We start from the raw sequence: 27,976 nt of genomic DNA, 5'->3' as shown, positions 1-27,976 counted from the left end.
TTAATTGAACAAGCTGAAGTTAGAGGCTGATTGGCTACCATGCACAGCTGCACCAGATTTTGCACTCTCCAGTATTTGTAAATTAACCCCATAGTGTCACATAAACCATAGGTAAGCTTTGCTCAGTAAGGCCAAGTACAGTTTGTTTTTTGTCTCAGTCATAGACTTCAGCTTGCCCTCTTGCAAACATTCATGGTGTCCTATGTAGTATTTGTACAGCACTCAATCACTGTGGTTCCTTTTTGGTGATGGAACCAAGCTTATAGTCAACAGTAAGTACTGGGTCCACTTATGTGGACTGCATCTTTTGTCTTTATTCCTGCATTAATCATACAGTCCTCTTCTATTTCTCCCCATACAAATGCCACCAGAATTTAGAGGGACATGACTGAATGACTTAAAGAAACATATGCATTCATTTTTCTTGAATATTGACCACATTATTCTACTTGTATTGTGTTGATGTGTATTTAGCAGGGCTTTCAACACTTTTTAAGTACTTTGAAATGTTCTATCTCATTGATCCACTGGCCATATGTATACAGACTATTATAGACTAATACAACAAGAAAAACTGGAGACACTCTAGATATACTTTGAATTCCCATTGCTGCAGCTGGGTGTTTCAGTCTCAGCAATGTTTTTGGTGTTCCTATACAAGGCAGTTTTTGTACAGCACTAAAACATTGTGGTGGATTTTCGGACCAGGAACTCAGCTCATTGTACAAAGTAAGATCTCTTCTCACTTAATATGCTCATACTTTGATTATATCACATTGTCACCCTCATTGTTCAACCAAAATTATATTCTGTTGGCAATGTAGTTTATTAAAATTAAGACTGCTCAACATTAGTAAAGGCCACTTTTTCTTGTACTGCAAAAATGAACAGAGTTTCTCATTCACACACATACATTTTTGCTACTGGGCTAGAGACATTTACAACTTGTAGTTTTGGTAAGGTTCTCCATCACTGTGGTATGTCTTTGGAGATGGAACCCAACTCATTGACTCATTGTCAGTGGTAAGTACAATCACTATATCTACCTATATATATATATATACATATATATATATATATATATATATATATATATATATATATATATATACACACACTACTACCTGCATGGTATTGATTATTTATTGGCTTCATTATTTATATAAAATATAGAATATCTGTCGTAATGTCACCAAAACCAATAGAGACATGATGAAAAGAAAGAGAAGTGTTTATTTTTCTTGAATAATAACCACAAAATTTCACATGTATGTATTTTGGGGTCGTTAATGCGCTTTTACAGTAGGGACATTCATTTTTCAATGCATAATAGTGACAGTTCTGCCTCACTGTTCATCATCAGTGAGTCAGTGGGGTAATTTACTAATGGAGTAGAGATTGTACACCTAGTAAAATACATTTCCACACTACAATAGGTAAGTTCACTTTGCAAATTGAATTTTTTTTAATAAAGTGAAGCGGTGCTCAATCACGTGGTATACCCAATCAAGTGTGCGGGAAATCCAACATTTAGATTTTTACTAGTACATGACTGGAATTTTTAAAAGAACACAGCTTCATTTTAATTACTAATATTCACTGTGCACAATGAACAGCCACTTTACCTTTAGTAAATCAATTGCACTGACTACAGGTTTATAGATTATTGCTACAATAAAAGTTGAAGAAACTCTACACAAACCCTGCATCACCAAAGTTGCAGCTGGCAGCTCCATTCTTATCAATGTTCTTGTTGCTCCTGTACAAAGTTGTTTTTGTGCAGCACTAAATCATTGTGGTGGATGTTTGGACCTGCAACTCAGCTAATCGTACAAAGTAAGATGTCTTCTCACTTAAGTTCTTCATACTTTATGTCATATCACGTTGTAACCCTCAGTAATTAAGCAAAATGATTCTTTTGTAGAAATGATATCTATACAAATATTTTAACTATATATATTTCTATTTATAACATATTACATAGGAGCCCAACCTGCATACATGTATCTGTGTTGTAACCTATATTCTGTAGAATAATAGTAAAAAAACTTTATTATTTTAAATTTGAATGCATACTACATCTTCTCACTTTTACTACCTACTTACAGTAAATCTTATTGTGCCACAGTTATCTATGTATATGCAGCTCCATAAAAAGATTAGTAAAGGGTAAATAGATAGATAGAGCGATAGATCGATAGATAGATAGATAGATAGATAGATAGATAGATAGATAGATAGATAAGATAGATAACAAGAGGGTCTATATTTTTAGCACCTTACCAATGATTATCTTACTCGTATATACAGAACACCTGCGTCTCCTCTCCTATGTTTTATTTTTATTCTTCTGCTAACACATATTTAGATGACGTTAAGCTTTTTTACATGGTAGGTTATGGACAATCTATCTAGCAATCACGTTTAGATTATTTTCACATAATGCACTTATTGTTTAATTTGTGAACTCTGGCATAAGAAATGTATGAGGGCTGCCATTGCTGACTTTGAAAATATTGTTTCCTTGGTGTCATGCTCATGCTTTGGCCTCATTGCTTACTTAAATCTCTGACCTGGAACATAGATGAAGAGTTCTGACACTTTTCTGACACTCATTTACGTGTTCCTGGTCTTTGATGCAAATGTATTAAAGCCCCAGCCAGGCAACAAGTAATATTAAAACAAGGCAAGCAATGGCTCCCCCATAATTTGCTCATTACAGAGTGACTTTATTAATAATATATGTTTAGACAGTGGATGAAAAACAATACCTAGCATGCTTACCAGCTAGTTAGCAGCAAAATTAAAGTGGATAACATGAAAAAAATGACCTTTTTTATCATCCTAATTTCATGTCTCATTTCTAACTGCATCTTTTGTCTTTATCCAACAGCCGGTGAAGTGAAGGCACCAGCTGTGTTTCTCTTTGGTCCATCTAAAGAAGAGTTGGAGAAAGACACAGCCACCTTAGTCTGTACTGCCAGTGAATACCGTCCCAGGACCGCAACAATGGAGTTTCTGGTAGATGGTCAAACGTGGAAGAATGGGGTCTCCACATCACCAATCACCAAACAGAGTGACAATTCATACATGGGAAGCAGTTTCCTCACCATGACCTCTGCTGATTATTCTATACATGACCAATATGCCTGCAAAGTGACGCATCAGGGCAAAGAGTTTATCCAGACACTGAAGAGATCAGAGTGTTTCTAATATTCAGCTTATCTCTTTGTATCACCAAGTAATTGAGTCACTTCTCTATTATGAATGAATATTATGTGAAAGATAAATGGTTCTTTCTCTTTTATGCTTTCCTTTAAAATCCTTCAGCTGTTCCATTTGCACAGTGAAATGCATGGATTATGTAATGTTTCTTTTGTTTGCCCCATGAAGCAATCAATAAATGACTGTATATGTCTTTATGAAATCTGTGGTATTTATTCACCTATGTGGAAAAATGTATTGATAAGAATACTGATGCTAAAAATTTGGTACACACACAATGGCTAATCACATAAAATGGATCAAATCAAAGGAGCTTAGTTATAGAACAGGGAGTGTGACCTTCACCAAACATTCACTGATGGTAAATCAATCACTATCATTTAAGACACATTCAGGAAGATTCTCTTGCAGCTAATTTTTTGGTGAATGTCAGCTTCAATGCTTTATAAAAATACTCCTTAGTGTTGAATTATAGTATATTCAATATTGCCACAAGGTTTAACAAATATTAATCACTCTATGTTAGTTAGGATAAGTCTTACCAAATAAATGTAAATAAATGAACATGTTCAGAATTATTAGTTAAAGCTATGTGGAGCTTAAAGATCATAGACATATGGGGTTATGTCATGCACCCAAATATTGGTGTCACTGTGTGGGTGTCTGCATGAATTTTGCACATCAATTAGACTGTAAGCTATTTGGAATCAGGGGATCTGTGTAATCTCTAAAATGTTGCAGATCTGTGTTTTTTAAATAAATAGTCAGCGTTTAATATCCAGTAAAATGGCTGGAGTAACCTCTAGTAAAAATACATATTTCTTCATAGAGCAATGCCTGGTTCAATCATTACTTTTCTGAACTTCAGTGATATAATAAACATATAAAAACACATAAGTGATGTAGCGCTAAACCAAAAGAATCATATTAGGCCCATAAACAATCTGACATAATGATACGATCATTAACATGTATAAAGGGCAAGGTAATGCGTGATGGAACTAGATAAATTAAAAATGAAAAAGCAAAACACATGTGAGACCCCTACACACAGTGCACATATCATAAAAAAGTCCAGTGATCCGTCTCAAAGGCCATTCCAGCCGGTTTTGGATTGCACTTTGTGGTGTGCGGGTCCACACACAGTCTACTGATTCTGCATGAGTAGAGGGAATTTGAGACGGATCACTGGACTTTTTTATGATATGTGCACTGTGTGTAGGGGTCTCACATGTGTTTTGCTTTTTCATTTTTATTTATCTAGTTCCATCACGCATTACCTTGCCCTTTATACATGTTAATGATCGTATCATTATGTCAGATTGTTTATGGGCCTAATATGATTCTTTTGGTTTAGCGCTACATCACTTTTGGTTTTTTATATTTTATTAGATCTATAGGTATTGGATCAGATGTTAGCAGCTTTACTTATTCATTTATTGATTTTTTACATAAGAGCGCAAGTAGACTTTGTATATCATATAAAAACACATATTAAACAGATTCCCAAACTACACTCTGACTATATGTATGTGCATGAATGCCATCAACCACCAAACATGAACATTTTCCTAATCTCCCTTAGTAAGCTAAGTCCCAGAGACGTTCTACTGAGCACAACCATAGTGTCACATAAACTATAGGTAATCTTTTATGGTGTTTCTTTAGAGTATTTGTACAGCTCTAAGTCGGCGTGGGGTTGATTTACTAAAGGCAAATAGGCTGTGCAAAGTACAGTTGCTCCAGAGGTTAGTGAATGAGCAGAAGCTTTGCTGAATACCGTCATCCAATCCTGTGCAAGCAAAAATACTGTTTTTCCTTGCTCGTGATTGGGTATTCCTTGCAATGTGAAGCGTTACCTTGTTTACTAAGCTCTAGAGCAACTGCATTTTTCAAAGTGTACAGTCTGTTTGTCTTTAGTAAATCTACCCCTGTGGTCCGATTTTGTTGGTGAAGCCCAGTTTATTGTCAACAGTAAGTGCTATTATTCTCTGTCCACACATGTGGTGCAATCATTGTTTAAATCCCAACAGAATTAAAAGAAATAGATGCATTTTTTTTTATTAAATAATGACAAAATTATTTAACATGTAATGTATTGACGTGTATTTAGTAGGGCTTTAAAATATTTGAAAAATAGGTTAAATATGGCAGCTCCCATTTCTAGTATTCATGTCCTATTTATTCCATATAGAGTTCTGAATCATACACTGTATACAGAGAGCCTGATTTATTAAAGGAAATTGGGAACAAGGGAAAGGATAAACTATGATGGCATGCTTGCCTTTACATACACAGTCCCTGAACTTTAATACTTTGATATTTAATGCATACAGTGCTGTCTAAGTTTGTCATGCAGGGCTAAATCTCAATAATTTTGTTTTTTGTGCTATATACTTTTGTGTGTTTATGATCCATCGTGTTTTCATTTCCAATAACAATTTAAATAATCATTGTATAGTTCAGAAATTGAAGGGGATAAGTTTTGATCAGTCAACCTGTAGTATAGTATTTTGTGTTAAGGGCTGGTTCACACCACATGCAGACCAGTGCATTTTTTTCTGCATCAAAAACACATAGATAGTAGGTTATATGGTTTCCAATGGCATGGTTCACACCAGTGTGGTCAGTTCCAGTGCATTCCACTTCCAACAAAAAAAGGTAGAACATGCCGCTTTTCCTGCACTGAACTGTAATGCAAAGCGGTAAAATGGATCATAATTGCACCAGAATGCACCAAAAATGCACCAGAATGCACATGTCTCCATTTAAGGGGAAGAAAAAAAGAGGGGGAAAAATGCTCCGGAAAGCATAAAAAACTCATCAAATACATGCATGCAGAAACGCATCTGGAATGCATCCATATTGCGTTTCTATTGTGTGAACCAGCCCTTACTCCATAATGCTCAGAGTGAACTAGGCAGTTTTTGTTCAGCTCTGCATCACTGTGGGCTGTATTTGGAGCTGGAACCCAGCTCATCGTTAACAGTAAGTAATGTAGTCACCTATATTTTTTATTAAATAATTATGTCTTTCCATGTTATGAAAGTAGATATCATTTGGCTATACTAACATTTTATTGCATTTAGGATCAAACATTTTTTGTCTATTTTTTTTATATATTTTATATTGCTTATCAGTTTCTACATCCATTCAATGTCCCTTTTACTAAGTGTACATTATGATTTTCTTTGTCATTCTATTATAAGAACTAACCAACAATTTCAGTATCTATTAGGTTAGTTGAATGCACTGTTGACGTTGAAGCATTGTATTTAGAGTTTAAAGCTACTTGTGTTACTTTTTGTATTGCTTCCTTCACTGAAATGAGCTGTGTTTTTTCGGCATATGAAAAATATAAAAATATCAATAATATAAGTGTACTACTCAACGTCATAATCTAACAAACTATAGATGGCCACCATGCAACATTTTACACAGATAGACAAGCTAATTATGGTGGACAAACAAATATTTTGCTGTGTCTATCTGCCTTAGATGGGGCATATTTCTACTAATAGGAGATGGTATGATTTAATGTATTATACTGGCCCATATGAAATATTTCATGGCCTATATTCTAGACACACCAAAGTCGAAAGCTAAAGCTCAATGTGCTCACAGGTAACGTAATAGTAAGTAAAAATGATTGCTTTACTGCTATCTAGAAATGTTTGCAAGATAATATGACTCTCAGAATAACTAACAATAGGAGAGGAAATGTCTATAAAAACCTGCACCAAATAGTGCTTCTGATGTGGGTGTATTTATATGATTTTTTAAAAAGAGAAATCAGAGTGTTACAGAACTGCTTTTTTACCTGGATTCGCAGTATTTAATATCCACTAAACAGCCAAGGGGAAACCCTAAGTGAACATAAGCATAAAAAATGACAATTATACAGATATACTGTATAGTAAGAATCCAAACTTGTGCATTCTTCTGTGAAATTTCTTAAAACTGCCATGTCTGTCATGCCATTTTAAAATATGCATATGCTTTCAAAGAACAATACATGGACTATTAGCTACTATTTTGCACCTCAATAAGTGTGAAAAAAATATGTATATATTAAACAGAGCCCTTCTTAATATTCACTTTGACTACATCAACCACCAAATCATGAACATTTTATGTGTCCCAATAATCACCATTAAATCCCAGAGATAATCCACTGATCTTAGTCATAGCATCAAACAAGCCTTAGGTCATCTTTACACATTAACGCTAAGTATAATTTTCATATTTTCTTTGCTATATGATATATTTAATGGTGTATATTCTACACACACCAAAGTCAAAAGCTAAAGTCAATGTGCTCACAGGTAAAGTAGTAGCCGGTAAAAATAATTGCTTTACTGTGTCTAGAAATGTGTGCAGGAATAAAGGATACGTAATACTCATAGAATAATTAACAATACTATAGAAAATATCTATAAAAGCTTGCACCAAATATTGGTGCTTATGTGTGTGTTTCTATATTACTTTTGCTGAAAAACTAGACTGTAAGTTAATTGGGATCAGGGAACCTGTAGAGTGCTGCAGTTTCTTAAATTGATATATATTAATAATCCAATTTTTTTTTTCCATTAAAGTTGGCATGTCTGTTATGCCATTTAAAATATACATATCTTCAAAGAGCAATACATAGTTCAATCATTGCATTTATGAACTTCAATAATAGCACAAGAATAATAAATATATATTAAAAAGAGCCCTTCTTAATATTCAGTTTGACTACATGCATTCCATTAGCCACCAAACCGAACACTTTTTGATTCCCAATAATCAGCAGTGAGATCCAGATATTATCCTCTGAACTTAAACATATGGGTAGATTTACTAAAGATGGAGAGTGCAAAATCTAGTACAGAAACCAATCTGCTTCCTTTTTTGTAAAGCTTAATTGAACAAGCTGAAGTTAGAGGCTGATTGGCTACCATGCACAGCTGCACCAGATTTTGCACTCTCCAGTATTAGTAAATTAACCCCATAGTGTCACATAAACCATAGGTAAGCTTTGCTCAGTAAGGCCAAGTACAGTTTGTTTTTTGTCTCAGTCATAGACTTCAGCTTGCCCTCTTGCAAACAATCATGGTGTCCGATGTAGTATTTGTACAGCACTCAATCACTGTGGTTTCTTTTTGGTGATGGAACCAAGCTTATAGTCAACAGTAAGTACTGGGTCCACTTATGTGGACTGCATCTTTTGTCTTTATTCCTGCATTAATCATACAGTCCTCTTCTATTTCTCCCCATACAAATGCCACCAGAATTTAGAGGGACATGACTGAATGACAATGACCACATTATTCTACTTGTATTGTGTTGATGTGTATTTAGCAGGGCTTTCAACACTTTTTAAGTACTTTGAAATGTTCTATCTCATTGGGCATCAGTGATCCACTGGCCATATGTATACAGACTATTATAGACTAATACAACAAGAAAAACTGGAGAAACTCTAGATATACTTTGAATTCCCATTGCTGCAGCTGGGTGTTTCAGTCTCAGCAATGTTTTTGGTGTTCCTGTACAAGGCAGTTTTTGTACAGCACTAAAACATTGTGGTGGATTTTCGGACCAGGAACTCAGCTCATTGTACAAAGTAAGATCTCTTCTCACTTAATATGCTCATACTTTGATTATATCACATTGTCACCCTCATTGTTCAACCAAAATTATATTCTGTTGGCAATGTAGTTTATTAAAATTAAGACTGCTCAACATTAGTAAAGGCCACTTTTTCTTGTACTGCAAAAATGAACAGAGTTTCTCATTCACACACATACATTTTTGCTACTGGGCTAGAGACATTTACAACTTGTAGTTTTGGTAAGGTTCTCCATCACTGTGGTATGTCTTTGGAGATGGAACCCAACTCATTGTTAATGGTAAGTACAATCACTATATCTACCTATATATATATATATATATATATATATATATATATATATATATATATATATATATACTACTACTACTACCTGCATGGTATTGATTATTTATTGGCTTCATTATTTATATAAAATATAGAATAGTTGTCTTAATGTCACCAAAACTAATAGAGACATGATGAAAAGAAAGATAAGTGTTTCTTTTTCTTGAATAATAACCACAAAATTTCACATGTATGTATTTTGGGGTCGTTAATGCGCTTTTACAGTAGAAAAATTCATTTTTCAATGCATAATAGTGACAGTTCTGCCTCACTGTTCATCATCAGTGAGTCAGTGGGGTAATTTACTAATGGAGTAGAGACTGTACACCTAGTAAAATACATTTCCACACTACAATAGGTAAGTTCACTTTGCAAAGTGAATTTTTTTTAATAAAGTGAAGCGGTGCTCAATCACGTGGTATACCCATTCAAGTGTGCGGGAAATCCAACATTTCGATTTTTACTAGTACATGATTGGAATTTTTAGATAGATAACAAGAGGGTCTATATTTTTAGCACCTTACTAATGATTATCTTACTCGTATATACAGAACATCTGCATCTCCTCTCCTATGTTTTATTTTTATTCTTCTGCTGACACATATTTAGATGACGTTAAGCTTTTTTACTGGGTAGGTTATGGACAATCTATCTAGCAATCACGTTTAGATTATTTCTTCACATAATGCACTCATTGTTTAATTTGTGAACTCTGGCAGAAGAAATGTATGGGGGCTGCCATTGCTGTCTTTGAAAATATTGTTTCCTTGGTTGTCATGCTCATGCTTTGGCCTCATTGCTTACTTAAATCTCTGACCTGGAACATAGATGAAGAGTTCTGACACTTTTCTGACACTCATTTACGTGTTCCTGGTCTTTGATGCAAATGTATTAAAGCCTCAGCCAGGCAACAAGTAATATTAAAACAAGGCAAGCAGTGGCTCTCCCATAATTTGCTCATTACAGAGTGACTTTATTAATAATATATGTTTAGACAGTGGATGAAAAACAATACCTAGCATGCTTACCAGCTAGTTAGTAGCAAAATTAAAGTGGATAACATGAAAAAAATTACCTTTTTTATCGTCCTAATTTCATGTCTCATTTCTAACTGCATCTTTTGTCTTTATCCAACAGCCGGTGAAGTGAAGGCACCAGCTGTGTTTCTCTTTGGTCCATCTAAAGAAGAGTTGGAGAAAGACACAGCCACCTTAGTCTGTACTGCCAGTGAATACAGTCCCAGGACCGCAACAATGGAGTTTCTGGTAGATGGTCAAACGTGGAAGAATGGGGTCTCCACATCACCAATCACCAAACAGAGTGACAATTCATACATGGGAAGCAGTTTCCTCACCATGACCTCTGCTGATTATTCTAAATATGAGAAATACGCCTGCAAAGTGACGCATCAGGGCAAAGAGTTTATCCAGACACTGAAGAGATCAGAGTGTTTCTAATATTCAGCTCATCTCTTTGTATCACCAAGTAATTGAGTCACCTCTCTATTATGAATGAATACTATGTGAAAGATAAATGGTTCTTTCTCTTTTATGCTTTCCTTTAAAATCCCTCAGCTGTTCCATTTGCACAGTGAAATGCATGGATTATGTAATGTTTCTTTTGTTTGCCCCATGAAGCAATCAATAAATGACTGTATATGTCTTTATGAAATCTGTGGTATTTATTCACCTATGTGGAAAAATGTATTGATAAGAATACTGATTATAAAAATTTGGTACACACACAATGGCTAATTAAATACAATGGATCAAATCAAAGGAGCTTAGTTATAGAACAGGGAGTATGACCTTCACCAAACATTCACTGATGGTAAATCAATCACTATCATTTAAAACACATTCAGGAAGATTCTCTTGCAGCTAATTTTTTGGTGAATGTCAGCTTCAATGCTTTATAAAAATACTCCTTAGTATTGAATTATAGTATATACAATATTGCCACAAGGTTTAACAAATATTAATCACTCTATGTTAGTTAGGATAAGTCTTACCAAATAAATGTAAATAAATGAACATGTTCAGAAACATTAGTTAAAGCTATGTGGAGCTTAAAGACCATAGACATATGGGGTTATGTCATGCACCCAAATATTGGTGTCACTGTGTGGGTGTCTGCATGAATTTTGCACATCAATTAGACTGTAAGCTATTTGGAATCAGGAGATCTGTGTAATCTCTAAAATGTTGAAGATCTGTGTTTTTTAAATAAATAGTCAGCGTTTAATATCCAGTAAAATGGCTGGAGTAACCTCTATTAAAAATACATATTTTTTTATAGAGCAACACCTAGTTCAATCATTACTTTTCTGAACTTCAGTGATAGAATAAACATATAAAAACACATATTAAACAGATTCCCAAACTACACTCTGACTATATGTATGTGCATGAATGCCATCAACCACCAAACATGAACATTTTCCTAATCTTCCTTAGTGAGCTAAGTCCCAGAAACGTTCTACTGAGCACAACCATAGTGTCACATAAACTATAGGTAATCTTTTATGGTGTTTCTTTAGAGTATTTGTACAGCTCTAAGTCGCTGTGGCGTTGATTTACTAAAGGCAAATAGGCTGTGCAAAGTACAGTTGCTCCAGAGGTTAGTGAATGAGCAGAAGCTCTGCTGCATACCATCATCCAATCCTGTGCAAGCAAAAATACTGTTTTTTTTATTTTCCTTGCACATGATTGAGTATTCCTTGCAAAGTGAAGCATTACTTTATTTACTAAGCTCTAGAGCAACTGGATTTTTCAAAGTGTACAGTCTGTTTGTCTTTAGTAAATCAACCCCTGTGGTCCGATTTTGGTGGTGGAACCCAGTTTATTGTCAACAGTAAGTGCTGTCATTCTCTGTCCACATGTGTGGTGCAATCATTGTTTAAATCCCAACAGAATTAAAAGAAATAGATACATTTGTTTTTATTAAATAACGACCAAAATATTTAACATGTAATGTATTGACGTGTATTTAGTTGGGCTTTAAAAAATTTTAAAAATAGGTTAAACATGGCAGCTCCCATTTCTAGTACTCATGTCCTATTTATTCCATATAGAGTTCTGAATCATACACTGTATACAGAGAGCCTGATTTATTAAAGGAAATGGGGAAGAAGGGAAAGGATAAACTATGATGGCATGCTTGCCTTTACGTACACAGTTCCTTAACTTTTATACTTTGATATTTAATGCATACAGTGCTGTCCAAGTTTGTCGTGCATCCCTGAATCTCAATAATGATGTTTTTTGTGCTATATAATTTTGTGTGTTCATGATCCATCGTGTTTTCATTTCCAATAATAATTTAAAAAATCATTGTTTAGTTCAAAGATTGAAGGGGATAAGTTTTGATCAGTCAGCCTGCATTATAGTATTATGTGTTAAGGGCTGGTTCACACCACTTACAGTCCAGTGCATTTTTTTCTGCATCAAAAACACATAGATAGTAGGTTATATGGTTTCCAATGGCATAGTTCACACTAGTGCATTCCACTTCCAACAAAAAAGGTAGAACATGCCGCTTTTCCTGCACTGAACTGTAATGGAAAGTGGTAAAATGGATCATAAATGCACCAAAATTCACCAAAAACGCACCAGAATGCACATGTCTCTATTTAAGGGGAAGAAGAAAAGAGGGGGAAAAAATGCTTCGGAAAACATAAAAAATGCATCAAATACATGCATGCAGAAACGCATCTGGAACGCATCCATATTGCGCTTCTACTATGTGAACCAGCCCTTACTCCATAATGCTCACAGTGAACTAGGCAGTTTTTGTTCAGCTCTGCATCATTGTGGGCTGTATTTGGAGCTGGAACCCAGCTCATCGTCAACAGTAAGTAATGTAGTCACCTATATTTTTTATTAAATAATAATTTCTTTTCATGTTATGAAAGTAGATATCATTTGGATATACTAACATTTTATTGCATTTAGGATCAAACTTTTTTTGTCTATTTTTTTTTATATATTTTATATTGCTTATTAGTTTCTACATCCATTCACTGTACCTTTTACTAAGTGTACATTATGATTTTCTTTGTCATTCTATTATAAGAACTAACCAACAATTTCAGTATCTATTAGGTTAGTTGAATGCACTGTTGACGTTGAAGCATTGTATTTAGAGTTTAAAGCTACTTGTGTTACTTTTTGTATTGCTTCCTTCACTGAAATGAGCTGTGTTTTTTCGGCATATGAAAAATTTAAAAAATATCAATAATATAAGTGTACTACTGAACGTCATAATCTAACAAACTATAGATGGCCACCATGCAACATTTTACACAGATAAACAAGCTAATTATGGTGGACAAACAAATATTTTACTGTGTCTATCTACCTTAGATGGGGCATATTTCTACTAATAGGAGATGGTATGATTTAATGTATTATACTGGCCCATATGATATTTTTCATGGCCTGTATTCTAGACCAGGGGCAGACTGACAACTCATGGGGCCCCCGGGCAATAGAGGATCATGGGGCCCCTGTGTCCTTGCCCAAACTCAAAAAAGCCTATGAAAAAGGTACCAGGGGCATCTCATGGGGCCCCCTACTGACCCTTTCCAAATGGTCAGTCCGCCCCTGTTCTAGACACACCGAAGTCGAAATCTAAAGCCAATGTGCTGACAGGTAAACTAATAGTAAGTAAAAACAACTGCTTTACTGCTATCTAGAAATGTTTGCAAGATAATATGACTCTCAGAATAACTAACAATAGCAGAGGAAATGTCTATAAAAACCTGTACCAAATAGTGCTTCTGATGTGGGTGTATTTATATTATTTTTTAAAGAGAAATCAGAGTGTTACAGAACTGCTTTTTTACCTGGATTAGCAGTATTTAATATCCACTAAACTGCCAAGGGGAAACCCTAAGTGAACATAAGCATAAAAAAGGACAATTATACAGATATACTGTATAGTAAGAATCCAAACTTGTGCATTCTTCTGTGAAATTTCTGTCATGCCATTTTAAAATATGCATATGTTTTCAAAGAACAATACATGGACTATTAGCTACTATTTTACACCTCAATAAGTGTGAAAAATAAAAAATAAAAAAATAAAACATATATATATTAAACAGAGCCCTTCTTAATATTCACTTTGACTACATCAACCACCAAATCATGAACATTTTTTGTGTCCCAATAATCACCATTAAATCCCAGAGATAATCCACTGATCTTAGTCATAGCATCAAACAAGCCTTAGGTCATCTTTACATATTAACGCTAAGTAAAAAATTTTTTTGGTCTCAACCATACACAACAACTTGACCTCTTAATTAATGGTGTCCTATGTAGCATTTTTACAGCTCTTAGTCACTGGTTAATATTTGGTGATGGAACTCATCTTAACGTCAACAGTAAGTACTAACATTCTGTGTCCACTTATATGGTGGTCTTCAATTCTAATCCTCGTCTTTTTCTCCCCCATAAAAATACTACCAGAATTCAGAAGGACATGACTAAATGACTAAAAGAAACATAAGTATTTACTTTTCTTGAATAATGACCAATGTATTTTGCATGTAATGTATTGATGTGTATTTAGTAGAGCTTTCAATAGGTTTGAATTGCTTTGAAATAGTGAATAATCTCATTGGACATCAGTGGTCCACTGGCAGCAGGTTCCTACAACAATAAAAACTGGAGAAACTCTAGATATACTCTGCATCCCCATAGCTGCAGCTGGCTGTTCAAGCCTCAGCAATGTTCTTGTTGTTCCTGTACAATGCAGTTTTTGTACAGCACCAAAACATTGTGGTGGATCTTTGGACCAGGAACTCAGCTCATCGTACAAAGTAAGATCTCTTCTCACTTAATATGGAATGTATGTGCCATTAACAGATCATTCATAGTAAAATGAGCCCATATATAAGCATGGCCTTGGCCATCCATAAAAAAATGCATATTTAAAGGGATGCACAGGCAACAAAACATAACAACAAGGGAGAATGAACACTGCTCATCCTCATTGTTAGTGTAAGATTACCATTAGTAAAAGGCCACTTCAAAAGTTTCTGCATTACTGGAACATGGGACAAGTTATTTAAATTGAGTAAATATATACACTAAGGGACCACAAACATTTTCTTGTACTGCAAAGATGAACGCAGTTTAGATGTCTCCGTCATACATTTAAAATTTGTACTAATGGTCTGGAAACATTTACAGTGTAACACATAATTTTGGTAAGGTTCTCCATCACTGTGGTATGTGTTTGGAGATGGAACCCAACTCATTGTCAACAGTAAGTACTATCATTATATGTTTACCTGCATGGTATTCTTCTAAATCCAAGTCTTCATTAATTATACAAAATATACAATAATTATCTTAATGCCAACAGAGACATGATGAAAAGAAAGAGAAGTATTTATTTTTCCTTCCCTTCCCTTTCTTTTCTTCATGTCTCTGTTAGTTTCGGTGGCATTAAGATAATTATTTTTTTCCTAAAATAAAAGCTTGAATGTATTGTCTGGTCTCTAATGGGCTTTTGCAGTAGGAAAGATTGTTTTCCAATGCATAATATTGACTGTTCTACCTCACTGTTCATCATCAGTGAGTCACTGGCATTAATTTACTGATAGAGTAGAGGCTGTGCACCTAATAAAATAGATGTTCACACTACAATAAGTATGTTCACTTTGCCAAGTAAATTTTAGTGAATAAAGCTCACTTTAAATACCTAATCAAGTGTGCGGGAAATTAAAAAAATTACAATTTTACTAGTACATGATTGGATTATTTGAGAGAACACAGCTTCACTTTATTTACTAACATTCACTGTGCAAAATGCACAGCCACTTCCCCTTTAGTAAATCAATCGCACTGACTACAGGTTTATAGATTATTACTACAATAAAAATTGGAGAAATTCTAGATATACCCTGCATCCCTATACCTGCAACTGGCTGTTCGAATCTCATCAATATTCTTGTTGCTCTTGTACAACGTTGTTTTTGTGCAGCACTAAAATATTGTGGTGGATGTTTGGACCTGGAACTCAGCTCATCGTACAAAGTAAGATCTCTTCTCATGAAGTATCTTTCTACTTTAATGATGTCATATCACAATGTTACCTTCAGTGATTAACCAAAATTATATTTTTTAGAAATGATATCTTTACATATATTTGTATCCTAATATTTCAATTAATAACTTACTACAAAGGAGCCTAACCTGCATCTACGTATCCGTGTCATAAGCTATATTCTCTAAAATAATAGAAAAACCATAATTATTTCAGTATTTGTATGAATATTATGTCTCAAATATCAGGAATATTAGTGTGAATTGTACAAATATTACTACTGCTTGCAGGAAAGCCTATTGTGCCTGTTTTCCACAGTCATCTGTGTATAAGTGGCTCTATGAAAATATTAGTAAAGTGCAGATAGATACATAGATAGATAGATAGATAGATAGATAGATAGATAGATAGATAGATAATCTCAAGACTATATCACCCATAGGAGAGAAGATCACATCTTAAGGCAGTAGAATAGGGATCAATATTTTTTATCCAGCCTAATAAGTGGTCCATTTTCAGCTGATCTGCATCCAACATGAATACAAATAATATCTAAAAGTTCCCCTTGATTTGGTATTTTTCACAGGAATTAGTGAAGCTGTGTTAAGTGCCTGCGAAGGTAAAAAGTCAAGAGGATCAGAATGTTTAGCACCTTATCAATGATTATCTTACTATTATATACAGTATATCTGTATTTCCTCTCCCATATTTTATTTTCATTCGTCTGCTAATACATACTGTATTTAGAGGGTTCATTTTTACCTAGGTAGGTTGTGGACGATCTATCACATTTAGATTTTTTTTCTTACAGATACAACATTCTTTTTTTAATCTGTCAAGTTTAAAGTGACTCTGTCATGAGAAATGTATAGGGCAGCCATTTCTGACTTTGACTTTGACTATGATTTGGCTTCATTGCTTACTTAAATCTCTGACATGAAGCAAATAGAGATAAAGAGTTCTGACTCTTTTCTGCTACTCATTTACTTGTTCCTGTTCTGCGTTGCCACAGCCTGGCAACAAGTATTTTTAAAAAGGGCAAGTAATGGCAGTCCCATAATTGGCTCATGACAGAGTCACTGTAAAATTAATATATATTTATGAAAGTGGGTACAAAGAAATTCTAAGAAAGCAGCAAAATAAAAGTGAATCACATGATAAAAATAGTAACCTTGTTATTATCTTCTTAATTGTATGTCTCTTTTCTAACTGCATCTTTTGTCTTTATCCAACAGCCGGTGAAGTGAAGGCACCAGTTGTGTTTCTCTTTGGTCCATCTAAAGAAGAGTTGGAGAAAGACACAGCCACCTTAGTCTGTGCTGCCAATGAATACAAGCCCAGGACCGCAACAATGGAGTTTCTGGTAGATGGTCAAACATGGAAGAATGGGGTCTCCACATCACCAATCACCAAACAGAGTGACAGTTCATACATGGGAAGCAGTTTCCTCACCATGACCTCTGCTGATTATTCTAAATATAAAGAATACTCCTGCAAAGTGACACATCAGGGCAAAGAGTTTATCCAGACACTGAAGAGATCAGAGTGTTTCTAATATTCAACTCATCTCATCAAGTGATAAAGTGAATTCTTTATTATGAATTAATAAAGTATGAAAGATAAATGGTTCTTTCCATGTTCTCTACAAACTGGATTGTGGCCCTTCTACACTTTTCTCTAATCTCAATGTTTGCCTTTAAAATCCCTCAGATGTCCCATTTACACAGTGAAATGCATAGATTATGTAATGTTTCTTTTGCTTGCCCCTGTAAAGTACTCAATAAATGACTGTATGCGTATTTATGAAATGTGTAGTATTTATTTGTCTATGTGCAAACATGTATTGATAACTATAATGATTCTAAAGATTTGCTAAAAAAAAAAAAATGGTACACATAGAGGGAGGTTTACTAAAACTGGTATACACAGAATCTGGTGCAGCTGTGCATTGCATCCAATCAGCTTCTAACTTCAGCTTATTTAATTAAGCTTTGACAATAAAACCTAGAAGCTGATTGGCTACCATGCACAGCTGCATCAGATTTTATGTGCACCGGTTTTCATAAATCTCCCCCATAGCGTATGGCTAATCACAGAAAATTGATCATGTCAATGGTCTTTTGGGGGTATACTTTTAAAGCTGTGAATGTGCTTTTCACAAAGCATTCACTGATGGTAAAATGATCACTATATTTAAAACAAACACTAGGAAGATTTACCTGCAGTGAATGCTCGGTGAATGTCAGCTTCACTGCTTTATAAATATACCATTAGTGGAATTACATTATATGTAGTATTGCCACATAGTATTATGTTTTATACCACAACAAATATCTTTCTCTCTACTTTAGTGAAGCCCCTCCAACTAAATGAAATTAAAATATTAAAAAACTTGAATCAAAGTTATGTGGATCGTAAAGCCCACAGGCACATGGAGATATGTCACATACCCAAATATTGGTGCCATTGAGTGTGTAAGTGTATGACAGTTGCTGGAAAATTAAACTGTAAGCTCTCTTGGGTCAGAGACTAAAATAAGTCCTCTATGTATTCTTAAAAGTGCATCAGAATTTATTTTGAATTTACCAGCATTATATTTCTCCTGAACCAATCAGGGTAACCATAATTTAGCTCTGATTGGCTCAGGAGTAACTTAAGTGTATCTCCAACTAAAATGTTTCTTTAGATTTTGAATAAAATATGGAATTTGCTTTCATTCCCTGTCCTGGACACAACAGGAAATCCCTCAAGGGGAGAATCCCCCCTTAAACAGCTATCACTGGAACTGGTGCCTCCTTGGGAGGATACCCCCTCCTCTCCTGCTCTGTGATAGCTGTAAATTGTTAGATTTCTCACTGCTTTCCACACCAGTGACAATGGTCACTAGGACAAATAAAGAGGGTATATCTCCCCAAGGGTGACAGACAATAAAAATAACTGGGCAGGGTCTAATAGTTCCCTTCTCTATCCAAAACTAAACAAGAAAAAAAACGTTTTGTCTTTAGATACCCTTTTGGGTTACAGCCTTATGTAAGAAATCCTATTAAAAGTGTATGTATGTACTTGTGAATACTGATTTTTTGAAAAGAAAATGCAGAACACATCCCCAATGTAGTAACAGTTTACTTTTGAGTGTACATTTCTTTGCTTAATAGCAGTAGACAAGCAGGGACTTCAGAGTGGGATTAAATATCTTTATAATTGTTTAAGGGCCAGTTTACACCTGAATTGCTCAAGAACACGGTCTGTGTTCCTGTGTAATTTCAGTGTGATTCACTGTCATGCAATTTTCAGCCTACTTGAATGGCCTGAAATTGCACTGGATTGCACAAAGAGTAGTATATACACTACTTTTCAAAAACTCACCATAGCACATGGTACAGCCGTGCCATGCAATCTGGTGCAGGCAAACGCACCTTGTTTGCAATCTACATTTCGAGTGTCATTAAGAATATATTGACATTAACAGCAGATCGGACAAGCAGTCGATTTTGAGCATGGTGTAGAAAACGCACATGGAACATACCTTTCCTGCACCACATTCTAGTGTGAACTAGCCCTTAATGCAAGTTTAATGGTGAATAGGTTTGCTAATTACTATAAAATATTATGGTATACAAAGGTGTCACCAAATTGTGGCAAAATTAGTTACAGATCAGCTTTTCATTTAAAACATATTCATAGATTACTTGTCTGTTTTTTTTTATTAAATCTTTTATTAAACCTTTTTTTTCCATTACAAAAACACAACAAAATATAATTTTCATCCAAAATACAAACATTTCCCCGGAATTTTGCATTCCAACCTCCACATCACCCCCTCTCTCCCAAACCCCCTTACAACTTATAACCATATAACTCTTCCCAACTTTCCAATCTATACCTGTAATCTTTCTCCTCAGTCCTCACTTCCGACTCTTCCTTTTTCTTGCTATTATTTCTTTCCCTCCAACCTTTCTTTTTCCTTCTCCTATTCCTGCTACAGCCTTACAAAACATTCCCTTTATTCTGCTACCTCATATCAGATCCCTGGGCCTCCCACTACTTTCATATATTTTCTGAATGCCTTGAAGTCAGACCATCTTCCCCATTCCTTTCTAATTCCACCCATATTACTTTTGTCTATATGGTATAACTCCTCCAGCTTATTTATATATTCCACCCTGTCTAACCAGTCCCTCATTGTTGGAGGCTCCTGTACCTGCCAAAAATTAGGAATAAGCCCTTTAGCCGCACTAATTAGATGGTATAATACACTATTTTTATACTGCTTCACTGGTACTTCTGTCCCATCAAAACAAACACACCCACAGATCCTTCTGTATAGTTGTCCCCAATATCTCTTGTTTACACTGGATTACATCTTGCCAAAACCCCTGTATTTTTGAACAGTGCCATCATATATGTGCCATTGTTATCCTAGCTCCACATCCCCTCCAACATAACTGTGATACTTCTACGCGTTGTTTATGTGCAACACTCGGTGTCAAATACCACCTCGTTAAACATCTATAATTAATTTCAACCGTGTTCATGTTAATCACTCCATGTGTTAATTTAAATATTTTATTTTTCTGTGATTCATTCATTTTTGTTCTCAGTTCCCTTTCCCATTTCTCTAAGAACAGTGGAGGACCTGCCCCCTCCCCAATTCAACAAGAATCTTATATATCCCAGTAGTAACATGTTTTGGAGCCATACTGGAACCCAACATCTTTTCAAATGGGAGCATGTCCTCCGTCATCCTCAGTGGTTGGGGCAATCTACATTTCGAGTGTCATTAACCTCCCTAGCGGTCTGATTATGTCCATATTTCTGTGCTCAAAGCGGTACATTTTTCTGCATGGAAATATGTATTTTTTTATTGTAGGCCTGTAATTTTTAGGAATAACTCACTGAAATCTGTCCGAACAAGAGTCTAGTAAACATCCCGGGTATGATAAAACTTGAAACACAAAATCATAAATTATAATTTAATAAATAATCATAAAAAATAATATAATAATAAATTTATTCAATAATATAATCAAACCAAAAACACTGACATTTTAAATATAGCTCCAAGTTCGCACATCACTTTGCAAAGTCACCAATTTGTGGCAAAAATAGTTACAGATCAGCTTTTCATTTAAAACATATTCATAGATTACTATTTTGTTTTTAAATAAAAAATTGAAGTCATCATAACAATTTTATATTCCTTTATGATGTTGAAAATCAATTTGTTATATGAACTGTGTATGCCTGAAAGCTGCAACCTTTGGTGTTACATTTAATAAGATACCTAAAAACTTAGGGGGCAATATTTTTATTTATCATTTAATTCTTTTTTCACATGTACACATGTTCACCTAGGCTCCCAGTCTTGCTTTAAAACACATATGCATGCAATTCAAAAACCTGCCGCTGTTTTAGATATTTGATAAATATTTGGAAATTTTAGCTTCAATTCACTAATCATTCATAGCAAGCTGAATAATCCTCTGGGTATAGTCACCATTGGCCACGTAAACATTGCTTATTTTAACTGACAGTCTGAGCTCAGATGTGGTAAAGTTATATAAAAATAGGAATAAGTTATTTAGGGAACAAAAGACAGCTATTGCTAAAATTCTGCAAAAATATACTGTACATCAAGAGACCACAGCTATTTTGCTACACACAAAGATGAACAAAGTTTGGACATCTCAGTAATACAATTTAGTTTATCCTGTTTAGCTATAAAGATTTGAGTTTACCATGTACTTTGTTACCACTCTCACTGTGGTACTGCATGTTTTTAAAATGTTGAATCCATCCCATTGTCAACAGTAAGTACCATCACGATATGTTTACTTGTATGGTATTGTTGTATTCTTATACATTTTTACCTTCATTAATTATACAGTTTGTGTATTGTTTCTTTTTATGCATTTTGGAGTCAATAAGGAAACAGAAGACAAAAAGTTCAATTCCCATTGTGTAATAGTGACTTTTCTACCTCACTTGACATAAGTGAGTGACTGGCTACAGATTTATAGACAATTACTACATTACAATTTGGAGAAAATCCAGATATATCCTTCAGACCTCATTTCTCCAGCTTTTGCAACGTTGAAGTTTTGTGTAGTGCTAAAACATTGTGTTGGATGTTCACAGCTGGAACTCTTCTCATTAAATACCTTCATATTTCATTTATATCATATCACATTGTTACCCTCAACCAAACTACCATTTTTGAGAAATGTTGTTATATTTCATATGCATTTATTTTACCTGCTAGAAAAACTCATAACACTCTGCATAAAAGCATAGCCTGCATACATTTTTCTGTGTTGTAACCTGTATTTTTTAAGATAATAGAAAGATTGGCATTAGTTTTATATCTGTGTACATAGACTACCTCTGTACCCAATGTGTATTACTAACTATGCACAGTAGATCTAATTTTCTATTCATAGTCTTTATGGTGTATGTACCCTGATGGCTGTTTTCATAAGTTAGCAATGCATCACAGGCATGGAGGCCACAATAGCCTCATCCTACCAAACTCATTCAAATCTCATACTGCTGATGGGATCTCCATTTTGACCATGTCTTCTAAAATCTATATGCAACATCTAAAGCCTAGTTCACAGTATGAGAAAATCGGACGACTGATCGTCTGATTTTCCATGAAAATGCATATTATGATGTAGTTGGAATGGTATTGACTCCTAAGGAAATTCTCGGCCAGCAAAGGCAAACGTAGCTATGTGCTAGTGTTGTAAAAGAGGAAGTTTAGAGTTGTTCTATGCATCTGATCATGAGCATTTTATTTCTATTCTGTTTTTTTCCATGAGATTACTGTACACATCAAAGAAAAATCGTATGTTGTGTTCACGTAGGATAAATATTTTCTAGCTTGTACCCTTGGTTTTTGTCTGGAAAGTAGGAATCGGCTGCCGAAAGCACTATACTAAATGATCAGATAATTATTATATGATTATAATCGGCTGATCGGTCCTCAAAAAGAAATTTGTATATGATTTTCTTATCATGTGTATGTGCCATCACCTAATAATCTGGTATAACTCAAAGCTTGAACACTTTTTACAGTCCCTAACTTTAGCCCACTATAATGCACTAAAGTGGGGCTCAAATATGTGCACCAATTATACTTGCAAGGTGTCTTTAAATCTGTCTCTTTAATTGAAACAGGAGCTAACAATTCCCAACACTTGGCACTTTAAAGATTTTCAACATTGACAAGCTTCCACAGCCCAGTTTAGTTTTTTGTGATGTAGTCTTTCACTCTTCCAAATTAGAAATTGTTCTCCAACTACACAGTTGATCTCCATAATTTATGGTATTCTATCTCAGGGAAGAAATGTAGATATTCCGGCCCTGACTGAGCAGGACTGAAAGGAATTTACTGGCTTGTTGAACACACTCGGCCAATTATGATATTTTCACAAAGCATACCTCACTCTTGCCTGACTGTTTACAATGGATAAAAGACACACCACTATTTATTAAAAATGCCAATTTTGGGTGGAGATATACAGTACATATGGTAAGTTGATGCTGTAAAGTCAGTCCATTTTGTTTGTGAGTCACTAAATATCTTTCCCGCAAGTTTCTCATCCCTAACATATATAATCTAAAATTATGTTTTTTCAGTTTTTTTGGGGAACAGGATTTGATTACGGACAAAAAAACCCTTTTTTAATGCTACTACTATAGAAGATCATAATCCTAAATTTGAAATCTGCAGAGGTCCTAAATATTACTGCCTGGAAATGTTTGGTGAATAGGGTGCTCCCTCCTTACAGAATCATCTACAAAGCATAAACTTAAAGTATAACTAAATATCATTTTAATTTTAGTTTCAGACAAAGCAGAGAGAGAGAGAGAAATTACAATACACCAAGTTTTTATTGTTGTTTATTAGGAAGATTGAATCTCTTTATTTGTCCTTTTGTCCTACTTACCTTACTTGGAAGGATTGTCTTTCACTTCCTGTTTTGGCTATGGGACAGGAAGGGAAGGGAAATCTCCCCAATGGGACAAGGATGGCAAAAAAACTTACAGTGGTTATTAACTTCCCTTACTCTATCCAAAATAAAATAAAATATTGCTTTTACTTCTACTTTAATACTGTATATGTTTTGCCCTATTAATCCCAATTTTCTGAATGCTTTGAAACTGGGTAATGTGTATCTGTGTATTTGAATAAGTTCAATAAAATGCTTTATCAAATAGGCAGTGACTACTTAGTAACCAGCAATTGTTGAGACCATAAAGCCTTTGGTAAGGAGTAGAGATGAGCGAATCGAACTTGGCAAAGTGGAATTCGTTTCGAAGATTAGGAAAAATTCGAAATTTTCCAAAAATGGCGGCGACATGTGTGGCGACAGAGCGGGGATCTCTGGGAAGGCGCGCAGACAAGGCGCGCTGACCCATAATGCATTCATTCATGACATGTGATCGCATTAGCCAATCAGCAGCCAGCCAGCTAGCACTGTGTAATGGTCGAGCTATAAATTGCGGCCATCTTAGAATTCTCCATTAGCCTCCGGTCATTCAAAAGAGACAGACCTCTCTGTATTAGGGACAGAGTTAGGGCCAAAAAGACTTTAGGGCCACAGAATCGTTACTTAGGGACACAGAACTGTTACTCAGGGACACAGAACTGTTACTCAGGGACACAGAATTGTTACTCAGGGACACAGAACTGTTACTCAGGGACACAGAATTGTTACTCAGGGACAGACACAGAATTGTTACTGAGGGACACAGAATTGTTACTGATGGACACAGAATTGTTACTCAGGGACAGACACAGAATTGTTACTCAGGGACAGACACAGAATTGTTACTGAGGGACACAGAATTGTTACTGAGGGACACAGAATTGTTACTCAGGGACACAGAACTGTTACTCAGGGACACAGAATTGTTACTCAGGGACACAGAACTGTTACTCAGGGACACAGAATTGTTACTCAGGGACAGACACAGAATTGTTACTGAGGGACACAGAATTGTTACTGAGGGACACAGAATTGTTACTCAGGGACAGACACAGAATTGTTACTGAGGGACACAGAATTGTTCCTGAGGGACACAGAATTGTTACTGAGGGACACAGAATTGTTACTCAGGGACACAGAATTGTTACTGAGGGACACAGAATTGTTACTCAGGGACACAGAATTGTTACTCAGGGACACAGAACTGTTACTCAGGGACACAGAACTGTTACTCAGGGACACAGAATTGTTACTCAGGGACAGACACAGAATTGTTACTGAGGGTCACAGAATTGTTACTGAGGGACACAGAATTGTTACTCAGGGACAGACACAGAATTGTTACTGAGGGACACAGAATTGTTACTGAGGGACACAGAATTGTTACTGAGGGACACAGAATTGTTACTCAGGGACACAGAATTGTTACTCAGAGACACAGAACTGTTACTCAGGGACACAGAATTGTTACTCAGGGACACAGAACTGTTACTCAGGGACACAGAATTGTTACTCAGGGACAGACACAGAATTGTTACTGAGGGACACAGAATTGTTACTGAGGGACATAGAATTGTTACTGAGGGACACAGAATTGTTACTCAGGGACAGACACAGAATTGTTACTGAGGGACACAGAATTGTTACTGAGGGAGACAGAATTGTTACTCAGGGACACAGAATTGTTACTCAGGGACACAGAATTGTTACTCAGGGACACAGAACTGTTACTCAGGGACACAGAATTGTTGCTCAGGGACACAGAACTGTTACTCAGGGACAGACACAGAATTGTTACTGAGGGACACAGAATTGTTACTGAGGGACACAGAATTGTTACTCAGGGACAGACACAGAATTGTTACTGAGGGTCACAGAATTGTTACTGAGGGACACAGAATTGTTACTGAGGGACACAGAATTGTTACTCAGGGACACAGAATTGTTACTCAGGGACAGACACAGAATTGTTACTGAGGGACACAGAATTGTTACTGAGGGACACAGAATTGTTACTGAGGGACACAGAATTGTTACTCAGGGACACAGAACTGTTACTCAGGGACACAGAATTGTTACTCAGGGACACAGAACTGTTACTCAGGGACACAGAATTGTTACTCAGGGACAGACACAGAATTGTTACTGAGGGACACAGAATCGTTGAATTAAAGAGTATGTCAGACAACACGCAGAGGAGTGGCAGAGGAGGCAATGTTTCAGGAGCGAGCAGACGTGGCAGCAGAGGAAGGGGTTGAGGCAGCACTAGTCGCAGCCAGAGGCCAGTGCTCCCGGTGTCATCCAGCGGTCGTGTCTCCACCGACAACCCTGCCGTCATCGATTGGTTGGCTTGGTCGTCTTCCTCTTCCCAGGTCACCTCTGACACCTACAGCCAACGGTCGGTGGGTACGTCAGACACAACCGTTAGTTGGCATGGCCCGGGAGCAAGCCCACTGAAATTACGTGTCCTCTACCTGCCCCTGTCCTTTGGTGTTCCCTCACCAAGCGAAGTATCGCATGCTGTGGGCTCAGCCCCACTGTACAGTGAGGAAGAGCTAACAGAGGGCGGTCAGGAACGGGGGGAGACATCCGCCTCTTCAGCAGCCAGGCGAAGAAGTACTGGCGAGGAGAGTGGCTCGGTAGCCGGTCTAGAGACAGGTCTGTCTCCTGACCCACACGCAGCCGAGGGGGCTAGTAGTGAGGCGGAGACCCTAATTGATGATGATGAGGCTGATCGCACTTGGCAGCCTCGTCATCATCAGGCTATTGCTTCCGCATCATAAGGAGAAGAGGGTGCCAGCTTGGCAGCGAGCAAAACAGTCGGTGGGTTGCACAGGAGGCAGCAGGGTCGCAGCAGTGTCAGTGGAGGCAAACGGCCACAGAGTAGAGCACCAGCTCCACTGCTGCCTACCACCACGGCCAGTAGTGGTGCCGGTGTGCACGGAGGAAGTAGCAGTCAGCCAGTGAGGAGTATCGGGGGCAAAGTTTCCTACTCGGCGGTGTGGCAATTTTTTGTCAAGCCGCCCGAGGAAGTAAACGTAGCCGTATGTCGACTATGTGGCCAGAAAGTCAAGCGTGGCCAGGGGGCCCATGTTGGGACTACAGCGTTGCGTCAGCATATTCAGCGTCGCCATTCGGTGGCCTGGGAAAACCGTGATAAAGATACGGCGGTTCTGCCTGCCCCAGCCCCCGCTCCATCACCCGCTCCGTTACTTGCTCCGTCACCCGACGTCAATCGCCCTCTATCAGCCAGTCAAGGCTCCAACACCTCTGCTGAGGGGAGTTGTCGCTCGTTGGCATCTTCCGCTCGTTCAGATGCTCCTTCTCCTGCTACTCCTCTTCACGGATTCCGTCAGCAGTCTTTCTTGGAATCCGTTTCCAAGAGACAACAGTTTGCGAGCATGCAGAAGCTGAACGTCCTCCTGTCCAAGTTGCTGTTGCTGCAGTCCCTCCCTTTCCAAGTGGTGGACTCAGCACCTTTCCGAGAAATGATGGCTTGTGCCGCGCCGCGGTGGAGAGTGCCAAGCCGGCATTTCTTCGCCAAAAAGGCAGTGCCAGCCCTGCATTGACATGTAGAAGAGATGGTGGGCCAGTCTTTGAGCATGTCGGTCTCTGCCAAAGTGCACGGCAGCGCCGACGTGTGGAGCTGTAACTACGGTCAGGGACAGTACATGTCATTTACGGCCCACTGGGTGAACGTGGTGCCGGCACAGCCGCACCAGCAACTTGGACAGGTCACGCCGCTTTTGCCTCCACG

The 27,976-nt window shown here is 36.7% G+C and overlaps 1 long non-coding RNA gene and 1 gene segment (V, D, J or C); both read left to right on the top strand.

Moving 5' to 3' along the window:
* The first annotated feature begins 232 nt into the window (after positions 1–232).
* On the top strand, positions 233–3,427 carry LOC149445896 (uncharacterized). 2 transcript variants are annotated; one of them, XR_016306286.1, is made up of 2 exons: positions 233–272; positions 2,894–3,427. It is a non-coding gene; the product is annotated as an uncharacterized LOC149445896 (long non-coding RNA). The 2 variants fall into 2 exon arrangements; XR_016306285.1 differs by lacking the exon at positions 233–272 and adding an exon at positions 690–729.
* Positions 3,428–6,781: 3,354 nt separating this feature from the next.
* On the top strand, positions 6,782–10,837 carry LOC149445895 (Ig lambda chain C region-like). The segment is given in 3 exon segments: positions 6,782–6,849; positions 8,347–8,399; positions 10,304–10,837. Coding segments are annotated over 3 exon segments (441 nt in total).
* Positions 10,838–27,976: the final 17,139 nt, after the last annotated feature.

The sequence above is a fragment of the Staurois parvus genome, unplaced genomic scaffold (genome assembly GCF_062004578.1).
Source record: "Staurois parvus isolate SC_StPar_1 unplaced genomic scaffold, SC_StPar_1.0 ptg000704l, whole genome shotgun sequence".
Classification (NCBI taxonomy): Eukaryota; Metazoa; Chordata; class Amphibia; order Anura; family Ranidae; genus Staurois; species Staurois parvus.
Note: the sequence above shows the minus strand (reverse complement) of the source record. Positions and strands in the feature narration are given on the sequence as shown.